The sequence below is a fragment of the Orcinus orca genome, chromosome 21, assembly GCF_937001465.1.
Source record: "Orcinus orca chromosome 21, mOrcOrc1.1, whole genome shotgun sequence".
Lineage (NCBI taxonomy): Eukaryota > Metazoa > Chordata > Mammalia > Artiodactyla > Delphinidae > Orcinus > Orcinus orca.
In genome coordinates, this window is record NC_064579.1 from 9588910 (window position 1) to 9606223 (window position 17314).

Consider the following 17314-nt stretch of genomic DNA (forward strand, 5'->3'; position numbering starts at 1 on the left):
GTTTTTGTTTTTGTTTTTGTTTTGTTGTTGTTTGTTTGTTTTTATACGGTACACGGGCCTCTCACTGTTGTGGCCTCTCCCGTTGCGGAGCACAGGCTCCGGACGTGCAGGCTCAGCGGCCATGCCTCATGGGCCCAGCCGCTCCGCAGCATGTGGGATCTTCCCGGACCGGGGCACGAACCCGTGTCCCCTGCATTGGCAGGCAGACTCTCAACCACTGCGCCACCAGGGAAGCCCCCAGCCTGTAGTTTTGTCTGTTTTTTTCTTAAACTGAATCATACTGTAGATATATATTGGTTTTTCCACTTAAACATATGTTTTAAAGATTTTTGTCATGTTAGACTATATCAATTTACTTCATTATTTTTAAAGTTATGTTGATTTATTGGTATAGAGGCACCTAAGTTTAGTTAACTATTCCCCTGTCAATGGTTATTTAGGTTGCTGTTTTTCTGTTACATTACCATGAACATACTTCTATGTCTTTGCCCATATATACTCTTATTTCTCTAGATATTTGAGAATAGAGTTGCTGTGTTAATGGATAAATTAAGTTAAACTTTGGTACATAGTGCCAGGTGGGTCTCGACAAGGCTGTACCAATTTCCCCTCAAAGTCTGAATTCTTTTAACATGTGAAAAATTTGAAACAAAATGAAAATGGTATGTATATGTATAGCTGATTCACTTTGTTATACAGCAGAAACTAACACACCATTGTGAAGCAATTATACTCCAATAAAGATGTTAAAAAAAAATGAAAATGGATAATTAAATTTTGCAAGCTCAAACAGCAAATTGGGAATTTGCTCTGCTTTTAATAAAATCTTATTTGTTGCTTACTTATACATTTGATTCCTATAAAGCTCAGAAAGGACAAGACACTTGGCTTATTGATTTAACTTGCCAGTTATAATTTCATGGACTTTGCATGAGCTCAGGATTAGAATGAATTTTAATGATTTTCCATGACTGACTGCTAAGATGTTTCCATAGAATAAACACTAATGAAACTGTGGTCAGCATAGAATAGTCCAGAAATGACCTCCGCCTAGAAGATCTTCCATACCAAAGATCAGTTAAGAGTCTAGTTCTTTAGCTTTTCCCCACTATCTCATTTTTTAATTTTTATAACTCACTAATTCTTTCTCAAATCATTGACTCTGTCAAATTTTTTTTTGCAAAGAATTAATAACTGGATGTCAAAGTGTTGCTAAGGCTTCATTATTTTTTTATGGGGTGGTAACATCACTAGTCTACCATTAAGTACTACCATAAGTAATTAAAATAAAATTGCTATATTTGTCAGAGTAAATGAGGCAGGAGAAAGGTCCTAAGATGATGTAGTGATTTTCTCATCAATTCATTTCACCTCTTTCTCCCTAACTTAATATATCCTTTTATTTTTTTAAAAAATAAATTTATTTATTTTACTTGTTTTTATTTTTGGCTGTGTTGGGTCTTCATTGCTGCGCACGGGCTTTCTCTAGTTGCAGCGAGCGGGGGCTACTGTTCGTTGCGGTGCGTGGGCTTCTCATTGCAGTGGCTTCTCTTGTTGCAGAGCACAGGCTGTAGGCATGTGGGCTTCAGTAGTTATGGCTCGTGGGCTCTAGAGCACAGGCTCAGTAGTTTTGGCACACAAGATCCCACATGCCGCGGAGCACCTAAGCCTGTGCGCCACAACTACTGAGCCTGCGCTCTAGAGCCTGTGAGCCACAACTACTGAGCCTGCGCTCTAGAGCCTGTGAGCCACAACTACTGAGCCTGCGCTCTAGAGCCTGTGAGCCACAACTACTGAGCCTGCGCTCTAGAGCCTGTGAGCCACAACTACTGAGCCTGCGCTCTAGAGCCTGTGCTCCGCAACAAGAGAAGCCACCGCAATAAGAAGCCCATGCACTGCAAGGAACACCCAACGCAGCCAAAAATAGATAAATAAATTTATTTTAAAAAGAAGTGGCTTAGCAATCAAGGCATTTATTTCTTAAATCAGCAAGAAATCTGGGGTAGGATACCTGTTTGTTCAGCAGTTCACCATGTCACAGAAGCATCCTTCTCCTCTGCCATTTCTGCACATGGTCATCTAACGGCTGTGGCTGCTGAAACCTCTGACCTCAGCTACCTGAGCACGTCCATCAACCCCCAGACTGTGTGTGATGACCTCCCTCTCCGAGCAGCCTCATTTTCTCACTCCATGTCTTGTACTTTTGCTCCCAAACACCTGCTCACTTGTTGGCACTGCCGCTTTGGAGGGCAGGTGGGGATATACTGAGCCACGAAGCAAGACATCTCACCTGTTAGGCTTCCCGCGTCAGGATGGGAGTGTATGAGGGGATTTTCATTTCTGATTTTGGGGCCCACGGTCTCTATAGGATAGGGTGTGTTTTGGGACAACTTTTATCTTTCTCTGAGTATGAACAATTACAGCATGAACTATTATCACTGTGAATTTTTTTCAAGCCATATTAGCTGTGACTCTACTGAAGGGTTGTAGTAAATATGTTCTTATTTGAATCTTACCTACACAGGCTCACATACTGACACACTGGCACCCTCATGCACACTCAGACACTCCTACACCCCAATGTGAAACATTGCTTTCCTTTGGGAATGTGGATGATCTTTCTTCTCCTCCCAGTCCCCTCTACCCTCTGGTGGTTCTTTTATGTTTTTTTAGTGCGATAAAATTTCTTGTATCGAGCATTTATTATATGAGGAATTGGATGAAAAAATTTAAATAAAATAACAATTATAGGAAAGTATTTATGTTCTTTGCTTTATGCGTTTACTGTCTCTTTTGGACTGTCATAGGAGGGGTGCATTTTATTTGTTTATGGTATTAAACTTGGGCCTATAAAATATAATTTATTCATTATGTTACTAAGGATTCTTAATATGGACCTAAAATCCTTGGTCAAGATTAGATTTTCTGTGTATATTAGAAAATCAAGCTGAGAGTATCCTAGACATGATTAACTTTGGAGGACAGTTCTTTCTTCCTTTCTTCCTTTCTCTTTCTTTCTTTCTTTTCTTTCTTTCTTTCTTTCTTTCTTTCTTTCTTCCTTCCTTCCTTCCTTCCTTCCTTCCTTCCTTCCTTCCTTCCCTTCTTTCTCCCTTTCTCCCTTTCTTTCTTCCTCCCTCCCTCCCTCCCTCCTTCCTTCCTTCCTTCCTTCCTCATCGCATGGCTTGCAGGATCTTAGTTCCCCAACCAGAGATCGAACCCAGGCCCTGGCAGTGAAAGCACCAAGTCCTAACCACTGGACTGCCAGGGAATCCCCTGGAGGACAGTGCTTTATTCTGCACTGTTCTCTCTTGGGTAGAGAGAGACTCTAAGGAAAGTTTATTTTTCCGGTCATAGCTTCCAACTAGGGTCAAAAAGTGGCTCAAAGGCTAAGTGGGATGGAATGATTTGGCAGTTCTGTATCTACCTGGTGGGTAGACTTGCTTTGGAAAAAGCAGTCAGTTGTTATTTATTTATTTATTTGGTTGCACCAGGTATTAGTTGCAGCAGGCGTGCTCCTTAGTTGTGGCTTGCCAGCTCCTTAGTTGCGGCACATGTGCTCCTTAGTTGTGGTTGGTAGGCTTTTTAGTTGCGGCGTGTGTGGGATCTAGTTCCCTGACCAGGGATTGAACCCGGATCGTCTGCATTGGGAGCGTGGAGTCTTAACCACTGTGCCCCCTGGGAAGTGCCTCAGTTGTTGTCTTGATCCTTGGTTTCAGAGGATGTCATTAGCTTGGAGATAGTTTGCTGTATATGGGATTGACTTCTGTAAAATGTCCCTCCAGCCAAGCGTCTAAGGCAGATGCATGGATGGCCTGCTCTGAAGTTCTAGTTGCTAGTTCAGAGTTTAGATTTTTGTCCCACAAAGTGGAAAAATTGGGAGAATAAATATTGAAATGACTGTGTATTCTCAATGGAATAATGCTACACAACTGTTAAAAAGACTAGGGCAGCCGTCTCTGCCCTGACATGGACATATCTCCATGGTAGTTTCATGGACAATGCCAGGTTCACAACCGTGTGGATAGCCTGTATTCATTTAGGTAAACAAAATTTCCTTAATTCTAAAAAGCATTGTTCTTTTTCAAGTTTAATATCTCTGAAGTCAGCATGTATTTTGCATTTCTAGCCTTCCCCTGAGCATCGGCAGTAATGTAGTTGTGATTGCCTGTGTGGGCACGAACTTCCGCCTGGCACGATGGGACCGCTGCAGCCCTTGGACGTTTCCATCCACAAACCAGTGAAGGGCCATTTGAGGAAAATATGAGTCAAGTTGGTGTTGGAAACCTTTCTTTGACATCTTCTGGTCACGCCAAGAAAGCATCGGCATCAAAACTTGGGAATGGGTGTCAGTGGTTTGGGAGAAAAATCTCAGAGGTGATAGTGGAGCACTCTTTTAAGCAGTGCTGTATTGCTAGCAGTCTTTTTTCTTTTCTTTTTTAAAAAATAAATTAATTTTATTTATTTGTTTTTGTCCGCGTTGAATCTTCGTTGCTGTGTGCGGGCTTTCTCTAGTTGTGGCCAGCGGGGGGCTACTCGTTGTTGTGCTGTGTGAGCTTCTCATTGCAGTAGCTTCTCTTGCTGGGGAGCACAGGCTCTAGGCACGCGGACTTCAGTAGTTGTGGCACACGGGCTCAGTAGTTGTGGCTCGTGGGCTCTAGAGCGCAGGCTCAGAAGTTGTGGTGCATGGGCTTAGTTGCTCCACAGCATGTGGGATCTTCCCGGACCAGGGCTCAAACCCGTGTCCCCTGCATTGGCAGGTGGATTCTTTTTTTTTTTGCGGTACACGGGCCTCTCACTGTTGTGGCCTCTCCCGTTGCGGAGCACAGGCTCCGGACGCGCAGGCTCAGCTGCTATGGCTCACAGGCCCAGCCGCTCCGCGGCATGTGGGATCTTCCCGGACCGGGGCACGAACCCATGTCCCCTGCATCGGCAGGCGGACTGTCAACCACTGCGCCACCAGGGAAGCCCGGCAGGTGGATTTTTAACCACTGTGCCACCAGGGAAGTTCCCCAGAAATATTTTTCTTAATGACACTAAAAATAATGGTACATCTTATAATTTATTTTTCCTAGATTCAATTAAAGGTGACTCCCTTCCATAAAACCTCAGTGGGGATGGAAGAACAGTAGTTATGTAGGCCTGTTTTAGAATAAATCATTGAAAAGGGGTCATTTTGAGGGAATGTGCTAAAGGAAGTAATCACCCCCGGTCACCCCTCTTCCTGCCCAACTGTATTGGGTGTATTTATTCAGAGGTTTTAAATCTGAATTTGTGCGCTTGGTTTAAGGAATCAGAAAAGGTACATCAGGCCCCTGTTTAGTTCAGAGCATGAATTTCAACCTCGCAGTAACCATGCTTGGGGAAGATGATTGGCAACTTAAATTTGCATAATGGCACCTTTACACTGGTTCAAGAAGAGTCTGCTCTGGCCTTCCTTCAGCCGTGCCCCTGCATACAGGGCGAAGAGCCCACAGACCAAGTCACTTGCTCACCTGTGGCCATGGAGCCCATGCCTCTGCACTTAGGCATCAACTTCATGCACCAGGATCCCAGAATTCCCTGCCCCTAATGCCAAGGTGGAGCCCACTTCCAGATCCTGCACTGGCCGCTTCTCTGGTTTATCCTCCCAAGAGCAAACTGGGCTGTCAGTATGCACCCCTGGGCTTGAAGGATGGCCAAGGGGGTGACTGCAAACGTGTGGCATGCAAAAGAAAAATTTTGCGCCAGACACTTGTTAAAAACAGCAAGATAGATTTTATTCAAGTTTCTGTAATAGAGGAGAGAGACTTCGTATAGAACTGAGCTCAACTCCAAGTCCAGCAAAGACAGCTGGGGACCAGCAAGCAGTGAGGGGGTCAGTAGAGGGAAAATTACTAAGAGGATATCAAGGGCAGGATGATTCTTGCTAAACTGGCTTAACAGGATTCTTTTTTTTTTCTTTTTTTAAATTATATATATTTATTTATTTATTTTTGGCTGTGTTGGGTCTTCGTTGCTGCGTGCGGGCTTTCTCTAGTTGCGGTGAGTGGGGGTTACTCTTCATTGCAGTGCACGGGCTTCTCATTGCGGTGGCTTCTCTTGTTGTGGAGCACGGGCTCTAGGTGCGTGGGCTTCAGTAGTTGTGGCACATGGGCTCAGTAGTTGTGGCTCGCGGGCTCTAGAGCGCAGGCTCAGTAGTTGTGGTGCACGAGCTCAGCTGCTCTGCAGCATGTGGGATCTTCCCGGACCTGGGCTTGAACCCGCGTCCCCTGCATTGGCAGGCGGATTCTTAACCACTGCGCCACCAGGGAAGGCCACAGGATTCTTGCTAAAGGCAGCCGGGGGACTGAGCCGTCGAGTGTCGGGGGTGAGGAGCTTGGTCAGATGTCAAGGTGGGGCATTCTCCCTAGACCAACATAGCCGGATTCCCTGCTGAAACTGGGCTCTGCAGGCCAGGGAGGTGGCCAGCCGAGCTTGCGGCGTAGTGAGCAGAGGGCGCAGGACAGAACTTGGACTCGCAGAACGAGGTGTCTGCGTCCATGTGCGCAGGGTCCGCACGGTGTGGGACAGAGCCAGGGGTGGAAGGAATGGGGGACAGGCACACCTGCATTCTAGCGTGGAACTTGGAGGGGTCTGAGAGTTCTGAATGGAACCTGCCCTTCAGCTGCAGATTCCTTTGAGGGCCTTGAAAGGTGGGGCGGAGGTTGTCTGGTGGGGACTGTTTCAGTGGTGGAGAAACCTTAGAGACAACACACCGAAGAGCTTCAGGAGGCAGCTGGACAGTGGGGACAGACAGGGCAAGGCCCAGAGGAGGGAGAGCAAGTGGGTGTTTCCCCTGTGGTGTCTTGAGCGAATGGAGGGGAAGGTTTGAGGGATTAGGTGCGGGTGAGCCAACAAGTGAGGAAGAATCCTCTCCCTCCGCTTCTCACCCCATGCCAGGCCCCAAAGAGAATCATGGTTTGTGGCAGAGAATGATGTTAATTTTGAATAGATGTTTTCCACATTTGGTGTGAACCGTTGCTGTGCACATTTAAAAGCGTCGTGAATCTGTATGTATGTAAAGGTAGAAGGGTAAAACATTTAGCAGCGTGTTAGATTGACTTATAGCCTTCAAATGTTCAGGCCTATGGTGGGCGGGACTCTCTTTGTACTCCTGCCTCTGGCCCTGCTCTGTTAGGAAGGGGACTACAAAGTTATTGACTGGCCCTCAGCATGGGTTCAATAAGGGGGCTTGAGAAATTTCCACACCCAGGGGTAGAATGGACAGATGCCTAGTTGAACACGTATACTTGAGAGAGGACTACATGACGTAGAATTGATTAAGCGGCAAGTAAAAGGACTCATGAACAGAGAAGATGGGAGAAGAGGGAAGAATATGGGTCTAGAAGTTAGGACTCCTGCCAAAGCCCCTCTGAATTGGCTAGAGCCAGGCTGTCTGCAGAGGTGCCTGTGTGGCATTTTTAGTTAACCCTCAGAACCTTAGAGAAAATAGATGACCTGATGGGGCTGTGTGGGTTGGTTAAGAAAAGTCACGTGAAATGGCTTTAAAAGTAGCAATGAATTATGCACATGATAATATCATGAGGCAGCCCCTTGGCCTAGATTGTTTTTCCTCCAAAGGTTTAGATTCCTCTACCGGGGTATATTTGTGGGATCACATTTTATGGGAAAACACCATTTTACAGTAGAGGTTCTTTTTAGAAACAGGTGACCTCTGGGGGACGTTGTGTGGGAGCATTTCTTTTTTCTGAGTGAAGGTGTGCCTCTTCCCAAGTGGGCTGGGTTTAAGCTGGGTAATATTTCCGTGAGTGTCTTGGGAGTGCCAAGAGTAAGTTATTCAACAGAATCAGCACTGTAGTGGGGCCAGTGATCTCTCTGGTCCTTTACCATTAGCCAGTCTGAAAACTCTGGCCCCCACCAGGGATCTTTAACTCCAGGTACATGACTCAAACTCAATTTTCTTCATAGAGTGGGGTTAATAATATGTGTTGCCTTCTGCTTCTGCCAGTTTGTGTGGGAACCATAAAAGAAGAGTATATGCCCCTGCAGAAGAAAGGGAGCACATAAACATATCATAAAGGATGGTCACTCCTCTGCTTCTCTGCCATTTCAGATTCAGTCCCCATCGTCAGCAATCTGACATCGTTCGCCAGCATTAATTTTATTCCATTTGTGCTCCAAGTTGCAAGTCCCTTTACAGTGCACTTTAGTGCTTAAGATCTCTCTGTCAGCTGTTAAAGGAACGAATGAATTTGTCAGTATTCAGTAAACACAAAATAACCCAGAGAAACGAAAGTTTAAATCTGAAGTTGTTAAATGTAAGAGCCAGTGAAATGGCTGTATAAAACTACTGAACCAATCATATGCAAGTTAGTCACATTTTTATGGATTTATCATAGTTTAACTGATTTTCATTTCTTTAAAGACCCCAGTTCCAACTCTTGTTATAGTGGGCATTGCCCTGGAGTCAGAGCTAGGTAACTCAGCTGGTTCCTGAGCCACATCTGATACCTTTCAGAAACTGCTCAATATCACCACTCACATTCTAGGTCGTGATATCCTCAAAGAAGTATTTTAGGTCTGTTATGGTTCTAATTTTAGAATTCTGAAGTGTTTACCATCTGAAGCTCTAAGTTTAGGAGAGGAGCTTGCTGGGCAAAATGACATACGTTTTTTAATCTTCCTCAGGAAATTTTAGTTTGGAAGAAAAACCTGTTTTAATGTGATCGTGTGTGTGTGTGTGTGTGTGTGTGTGTGTCTTAGGGAAGTAACTAGGAAATACTTTTTAAAGTAGCAAATAATAGGAAATGTTTCTGGAAAGTTAGGTCCCTTAAACTTTCCTCTCTATTAAAGAGGCATTCCCCACTATTAAAGATAGTCCCACTCCTACAAACGAAACAGAATTCAGATGTATGAGAACCTCAAGCTCTCATTTTTAAAAAACTGTGTTTGTTTTTAGGGCACAAATATAAATAAATGTTTCTTGCTTAGATTCTGCAGGATTTTTTTTCTACTACAGATTGCACATTTGAGGGACCTTATGCTCTTCTCTCCTTCTTCCCAACATCGAAGTTCCAGTAGCAACTTGGCTGAAAGAGCCTGGAAGCCTCGCCTCTAGTTATAATGAATGAAAAGCTCATTATAACTGGTACCAGTTTCAAGTCTCATTCCTATTACCAACACACAGACCTAGATATTGGCCGTGAAAAGGTCTCGACAGCCATTTTTAGTTCCTCTTATAATACTTCACTGATGTAGCCAAACACTGATGAAAGGCAGGCCCTCTCCATTCTCTGAAGCACTGGAGGTAGGCTTTGTGTCTTTCTGCTCTGCATTTTGGATCTTTGCCGTGGCAACCACAGTGTAAGGCAGCTTAAGAATCACCCATGTGCCAGATAACAGCAGCAGACAGCCACGCGTGTGGCCGTCTCAAGGCACCTGTGCCAGATCCCCCTGTTAATTCTAGACCCACATTAGTTTTAACCGTATTCCCTGCAGTCTCTAATCTTACATCTGGATCCCTGCCTCTGACTCCTATGGGTTGGACTCTGGTTCTTCCTGTCCCAGGCAGATGGCCTTGATTCTCTGCTCTGCCTTTGGTGGAAACTTTATGTTCTAACTCAAATTTATGGGTTCAGTTCCCATTGTTGGCCACTTGACCAGCCTAGAACCTTTATGAGCAGCAGCTAGTTCAATGTGATAAATTGCTTTTCCTCTCAAGTTCTCTTTCATGTCTTCATGTTTGGCTATTAACCATTACTGACCATCCAGCTCTGCATGCCATTACATTTCAGGTGTGTGGATGAAATTCTTTTTTGATGCTAAAGGTCCAATGTAGCAAATGCCAAGTAAACAAGTATGTGACCATTTTTAGATGTTAGTCTTTCATTCCTGATCACTGAGAAATGAAAGCCTGTTATCAAGACAGTAGTATGTACTTTCTTCAGCAGTTTCTATGGGCTCAGTATATGTCTTCCAGCATAATTTTATTTGGTTTCTTTTTAACGTCTTTATTGGAGTATGATTGGTTTACAATGGTGTGTTAGTTTCTGCTTTATAACAAAGTGAATCAGTTATACATATACATATGTTCCCATATCTCCTCCCTCTTCCGTCTCCCTCCCTCCCACCCTCCCTATCCCACCCCTCTAGGTGGTCATAAAGCACCGAGCTGATCTCCCTGTGCTATGTGGCTGCTTCTCACTAGCTATCGGTTTTACGTTTGGTAGTGTATATATGTCCTGCCACTCTCTCACTTCGTCCCAGCTTACCCTTCCCCCTCCCCATATCCTCAAGTCCATTCTCTAGTAGGTCTGTGTCTTTATTCCCGTCTTACCTAACCTCCCGTCTTAGGTTCTTCATGACCTTTTTTTTTATTATTATTCTTAGATTCCATATATATGTGTTAGCATACGGTATTTATTTTTCTCTTTCTGACTTACTTCACTCTGTATGACAGACTCTAGGTCTATCCACCTCACTACAAATGTCTCAATTTCGTTTCTTTGCTGAGTAATACTCCATTGTATATATATGCCACATCTTCTTTATCCATTCATCCGATGATGGGCACTCAGGTTGCTTCCATGTCCTGGCTATTGTAAATAGAGCTGCAGTGAACATTGTGGTACATGACTCTTTTTGAATTATGGTTTTCTCAGGGTATATGCCCAGTAGTGGGATTGCTGGGTCATATGGTAGTTCTATTTTTCGTTTTTTAAGGAACCTCCATACTGTTCTCCAAACCTTTCTTGATTAACTGATTCCTCACTGATGTACTGTTGGCATTAAAGAGTATATATTTATTAGAGAGAGTGTGCACTGGCATTAAATAATTAATCTTTATGAATTCTACCAGAGAATATGTTTTATTATGCTGGAAGAATTTATTTGGTGTGTTTTTCCCCAGTGGATGCTAGAAGATGGATTTTTGTGTGTGTGCCATTTTCTTATATTTAAAAAATCAAATCACAGGACCAAAAAATCATCAGTGTCTGGAACAGCTTAGAAATTCTGTATTACATATTGTGATAATTGTCTTAATTCTTCTTTCTCAGTTATAGAAATAACTTTTTCCTGATTGGGTCTCCACGCACACAGTCAGGAAACAATGGCTTACCATATCCATCATTTCTGTCTGCACATTATCATGTTTCAGAGATTTCCCCAATTAATCTTGTGGAAGCTGGAATCACTCATAACTCTAATCCTGTTACGCCTTCTTTATTTCTCGATGTGCTGTTAATTCATGGCCATCCTGTAGCGGTCTGTAACATAGCGCTATTATCAGCTCTTAAGTCTTTAAAAGCCTCTTGTCTACCATTTTTACTAAGGTTGATTCGCTGCGCTTTGTTGAAATCGATCATTTTGGATTTAAAAAAATATTATTTTCCTGTATATTTGTTCTGGCTACTTTTGCATGATTTCACTTTTTTTCAGTTAATCAATCTGCCAAGCTGGTTGCTTTTCCCTTTTTGGCTTCCTTTCTCTCTCTCTTTTTTTTTTTTTGCGATACGCCTGCCTCTCACTGTGGTGGCCTCTCCCGTTGCGGAGCACAGGCTCCGGACGTGCAGGCTCAGCGGCCATGGCTCACGGGCCCAGCCGCTCCACTGCATGTGGGATCTTCCCGGACCAGGGCACGAACCCATGTCCCCTGTATCAGCAGGCGGACTCTCAACCACTGCGCCACCAGGGAAGCCCGCTTTTTCTTTTTTAAGAACTCTCTATCTCTTCATTTCTCCTTCCCTCTCTTAGGCAATGCCTCTGGAAGAAAAGCCAGGAGGCAGTGGAATAAATTCTTTAGAATCAGGATAGACACTTCTCCCATTTCCCTTTTCATAAAATGAGAGAGGGGGTCCCTTTCCTTGATGATTCTCTCCCTGAGCAGTTTCTAGGGTGAAAGCTTCATGACTGACTGCCAGGCATTTTGCAGACACCGTAATATGCTACTTATTTATAGCCTCAAACTCCTCTGTATACTAATCTTACCAGGTGGACTCAAACTTAAACCCCAGAGTTCTTTGGACACACTACATTGTCTTTTCTTCTCCTAGGTACTGACTTTAACATAGATAGCTTACCTCTGCCTCGGAAAGCCCATCACGACTGGGCCCTTTTTCATGAAGAGTCTCCGAAAAACAATTACAAGCTCTTTCACCAGCCAGTCATCACCTTGTTCAACTACACGGCCACCTTCAGCCGGCATTCCCACCTGCCACTAACTACCCAGTACCTGGAGGGCACAGAAGTCCTGAAGTCACTCCGATACCTGGTCCCCTTGCAGTCCAAAAACCACCTTCGGAAAAGCCTCGCTCCTCTGGTGTACGTACAGTCCGACTGTGACCCACCCTCAGACAGAGACAGCTACGTTCGAGAGCTGATGACATACATCGAGGTCGATTCTTACGGCGAGTGTTTGCGAAACAAAGCTCTCCCTCAGCAGCTGAACGGTCCAGCCTCTATGGACGCTGGTGACTTTTATAGGATCCTTGCCCAGTATAAGTTTATCCTTGCTTTCGAGAACGCGGTTTGCGATGACTACATCACTGAGAAGTTCTGGAGACCTCTGAAACTGGGGGTCGTCCCTGTGTATTACGGATCACCCAGCATCGCAGACTGGCTTCCAAGTAATAGAAGTGCTATCCTGGTATCAGAATTTTCTCACCCAAGAGAACTGGCAAGTTACATCAGACAGCTGGATCACGATGACAGACTGTACCAGGCCTACATAGAATGGAAGCTGAAGGGTGAGATCTCGAATCAGCGACTTCTCACTGCTCTCAGGGAACGGAAATGGGGGGTGCAGGACATCAAGCAGGACAACTACATCGACGCATTTGAGTGTATGGTGTGCACCAAGGTGTGGGATAACATTAGGCTCCAGGAAAAGGTAAGCAAATCCAGGTTTGGCAGAGAGGTGCTGGGATGGCCGTCTTGATGTTCTCTGCTGCTCTGCATTATTCTGTTGCAGCTGCCCCATCACTGGTCCTCACTTCTATCAGAGAGGCCAGGCTCTGAGGCAAGGATGACTATTTCATTTCTGTTCTTTGAGGACTGTCATGAAGTTTACCAGTCCTGTCCCTCTTCCTGAAGGCCTTAAATTCTCCTTTATTGTTTCTTCTGGAGGATAATATACTGCAGGTGCTGGGCAGTAATACAAGGAAGCTGCAGGGGAAGGAGAAGGCCAAAAAATTTAAAATATGGAAAGTTCTGAATCTCATCCACATGGTCAGTCCTTTAACCTCTCCATCAAGGCTGTGGTTTATGCCAGACCCCTTATGCTCATGCCCCATGGACTGCCATTTTGAAACTTATTTTCATTTCATATACACACTCAATTAACCTCTCTCTCTCTGTCTCTTTCTGTCTCTCTCTCTCTCACTTCCTGTCACCCCCTGATTGTTGCTCTTCCTGTGTGTGGTACACACACATGCTTATTAATATAAAGAGAATATTCAAATAATGTTGGAGATAACCCTTAAAAGACTTCTTTTTCTTAAATTATTAAAATTAAAGTTCTTAGTAACATCTTCAAATTCTAGATGCTCTTTTTTTTTTAATTAATTTATTTTTAGTTTTTGGCTGCATTGGGTCTTCGTTGCTGTGCGCGGGCTTCCTCTAGTTGCAGGGAGCAGGAGCTACTCTTCGTGGTGGTGCACGGGCTTCTCATTGTGGCGGCTTCTCTTGTTGCGGAGCACGGGCTCTAGACACGTGGGCTCAGTAGTTGTGGCACATGGGCTCAGTAGTTGTGGCTCGCGAGCTCTAGAGTGCAGGCTTGGTAGTTGTGGTGCACGGGCTTAGTTGCTCCGCGGCATGTGGGATCTTCCCGGACCAGGGCTCGAATCCGTGTCCCCTGCATTGGCAGGCGATTTCTTAACCACTGCACCGCCAGGGAAGCCTTCTAGATGCTCTTAATGTTTATTTACTTACTTTATTATTTATGACAGGAATGGTTCCACTTTATAGAGAAGCGAATTCATTAAAATGAAACTTGTTGAAAGAAAAAGATTACTTTCAACTATCTTTGAAATCTAAAAAAAAATGAGATGGCCCTACTTGGCTGTCACCCATCATTTCCTTGACTCCCATATACACATAACGTTTTATCTAAATTCTCTGAAGGCAGACAATTTTGTTAAATATTTAAATGTTTATTTTAGCTAGCATAGAAATTTCAGGCCAAACATAAACCTAAATAGTGTGTGGAATTATTTTAATGTATTGAATACATACTGTATGAGGCTTTCGTGTGCTAAATATGTATATGCTTAGACAAATTTAAAATATGTGAAACATTATTTTCCTAATTTTAATAATGATGAGAATTTAAATTATTTTATCTGGTTTCTTTTAACAAAGTTTTATTCATAAAATCTTTATTTTAAGCTGAGCGTCTTGGTCAGCAACAGGAACACTAAATATTACATCATTCTTCTCAGGGAATGCATCCTGATTTCCAGTGACTTCCTTTATGACCTAATTTAGAGGGCCACCTTACAGCAAAACCAAAAGACACACACACACACACACACACACATACACATGCCACTGCAAAAAACACATGAGAAAGTAGAGACCACATTAATTGCCCACACTATACCAATGATTGACTCGGAAAATATATCAAGGCAGAAAACAGAACTTCTGAGGATGAAGGTTTGCCTGGGCTCATTTTCACGATCCTTTTCCATGTTGGAGATTATATTCACAGAAAACTGAAAGAAGCACACAAACCCTAACTGCTCCCGCATCTCACAGAACCCTATTGGGGTGATTACTGGGGACTGGAAAAGAGGGTATAGTGACATTGGGGAATAGCTTTTTCAAAGATATAGGAGGATACATACATTCGTGCATTTCCCACGGAACCAGCTCTCTGGTTGTGGTATTTCAGAGTGCCGGAAGGTGGTGTAGTTGAATGCCCTTCTCTCTGGAGTCTTTGAGGAGAAACAGAGTAAGCTGTCCTCCAGCATGCTCTCATTCCTCCCAGAGAGGTGGTCAGTGGAGGTGACTGGAAGGCTTTGCTTGCATTTCAGAGAACTTGGTACAATTCTCAAACACAAATGTGCTCATTATTGAAAAGCAGAACAAAACATACCATGAAAGTAAATTAAAGGGTATTAGGCCAGCTGTTTTCATTTGTGTTTATAAGATTTGTTACAGCTTATATATATGGTATGCCTTAAAGTAAGCTATGTAAATGTTTCTTCACTTTTTCTCTTTCAGACAAATAAAAGCTGAAAGAAATAATTTGATCTCCTCAACTCGATTATTTTTTATCTTACAATTGATAGTAGTTTAAATCATGGTATTTAGATGTACAAAACACTATTAGAATATTCAATGCATTTCCCCTTCCTCTATTCTGCTTCCTCCTGTCATAAACGTACAAACCTAGTATATTAGTTATCTACTGCTGTTTAAACAGTAGTGCCACAAACTTAGCGGCTTAAAACAACAAACTTTTGTTATTTCACAGTCTCTGTGGGTTAGGATTCTGGTCATGGCTTACCTGGGTTCTCTGGAAGGCTGCAATCAAAAGTGTCAGTCAGGGCTGGGTTCTCATCTAGAGGCTTAACTGGGGACAGGTCTGCTTTCAAACTCACATGCTTGTTGGCAGATTCAGTTTCTTGAGGTTGTAGGACTGAGGGCTTCAGTTTCCTGCTGGCTGTAGGCTGTAGGTTGCCCTCAGCTCCTAGAGGCCACCCACAGTTCCCTGTCCTGTGCTTCCCCCACATGGCTGCTTGCTTCCTTAAAGCCAGCAAGGGAGGGGGAGATGCCAAGACCAGTACTACAGTCTCATGAGTGTAACCACATACATGTAATCACATACATCCTCTCACCTTTGTCATATTCTATTGGCTAGAGGCAAGTGACAACACCCACAGTCGAGGGGAGGGGATAACATAAGGGCATGAATACCAGGAGGTGTGGATATCATGGGGCCATCTTGAATCTGTTCCTCACACCTAGCGAATCTGAGTGGGCTTATTCTCGGTGTCATTTGCTTGATTTATGTAGGGGAAAGTCTTTCAGTATTGAAGAGACCAACCCAGGAGTTAATGTTAGTTAAAGAACATTTATTGATACATTATCCTGCCCTCAAAGAGGCTATAATAGGGGAGACAACATGGAGTAACCAGGAATATAACTTTACAGAATTGGGATAAACTTAAAACAATTAGCTTTACTGAGGTATAATTGATGTACAATAAACTGCGTATATTTAAAGTTTACAGTTGGATTAGTTATTACATGTGCAAACGCCTGTGAAACCATCACTTCAGTCAAGATGACAGACATTTCTATTCTCCCCTAAACGTTTCCTCATGTCTGTTTGTAATCTATCCCTTTTCCACCCGCTTCTTCAGGCAACCACTCATCTGCTTTTTGTCACTTTTGACAAAGAAGCCAAGGCAGTTTTCTAGAATTTTGTATAAATGGAATCATGTAGTGTGTATTCTTTTGTGTCTGGCTTCTTTCATCCTGCATGATAATGTTGACGTTTATCCACAATTCTGTGTGTATCAAGAGTCCATTTCTCTATATTGCTGAAGTTTGGATATACCAAAATTTGCTTATCCACACGCCTGTTTCCAGTTTTTGGCTGTTACAAATAAAGCTGCTGTGAACATTCATGTACAGATCTTTGTATGGATATATGCTTTCACTTCTCTTCCGTAAATACCTAGGAGTGGATTGGCTAGGTCATATGGTAGATGTACGTTTAACATTTTGAGAAACGACTAATTTATCTTCTAGAGTTTCTCCATCTTACATTCCTGCCAGCATTGTATGAGAGTTCATTCATTAACAGTTGGTGTGTGGTCATTCTTCTAATTTTTGCCTTTCTATTGGGTGTATAGTGTATCTCACTGTGGTTTAATTTACATTTTCTTAATAACTAATGATGTTGAATATCTTTTAATGGCTTATTTGCTGTCAATATCTTCTTTTGTGATATATCTCTTTAAGTCTTTTACTCATTTTTTAAAAACTGGGTTGTTTGACTTGTTATTCTTGACTTGTAAGAATTCTTTATATACTGTGAACACAAGTCATTTGTCAATTATAAAATTAACAAATGTTTTCTTCCAGTCTGTGGGTTGTCTTTTCATTTTTTTAATAGTGTCTACAGAAATGTAGAGTTTTTAATTTTGATGAGTCCAGCTCATAAATTTTTTCTTTTATAGCTTGTGCTTTTTGTAGCTTGTTTAAAAAAATCTTTGTCTAACCCAGGGTCTCTAAGATTTGCTTCTGTTTCTTCTAGAAGTTTTGTTGTTTTAACTTTTACATTTAGGTCTATGATCCACTTAGAGTTAATTTTTGTGTTGTG

At 43.0% G+C, this 17314-nt stretch overlaps 1 protein-coding gene across 10 annotated transcripts in view; it reads left to right on the forward strand.

Annotated features, from left to right (window-relative positions):
* FUT10 (fucosyltransferase 10) overlaps positions 1-17314 on the forward strand; it is a 242347-nt gene that overhangs the window by 63266 nt on the left and 161767 nt on the right. For all 10 annotated transcript variants that reach the window (XR_007474652.1, XR_007474653.1, XR_007474654.1 and 7 more), the window contains one exon: positions 12033-12868. Coding sequence is in view for 7 of the 10 variants with exons in the window: in XM_033412631.2 (XP_033268522.2) it covers positions 12033-12868 (836 nt within the window). In the remaining 3 variants the exon portion in view is untranslated. The remainder of the gene's footprint in view (positions 1-12032; positions 12869-17314) is intronic.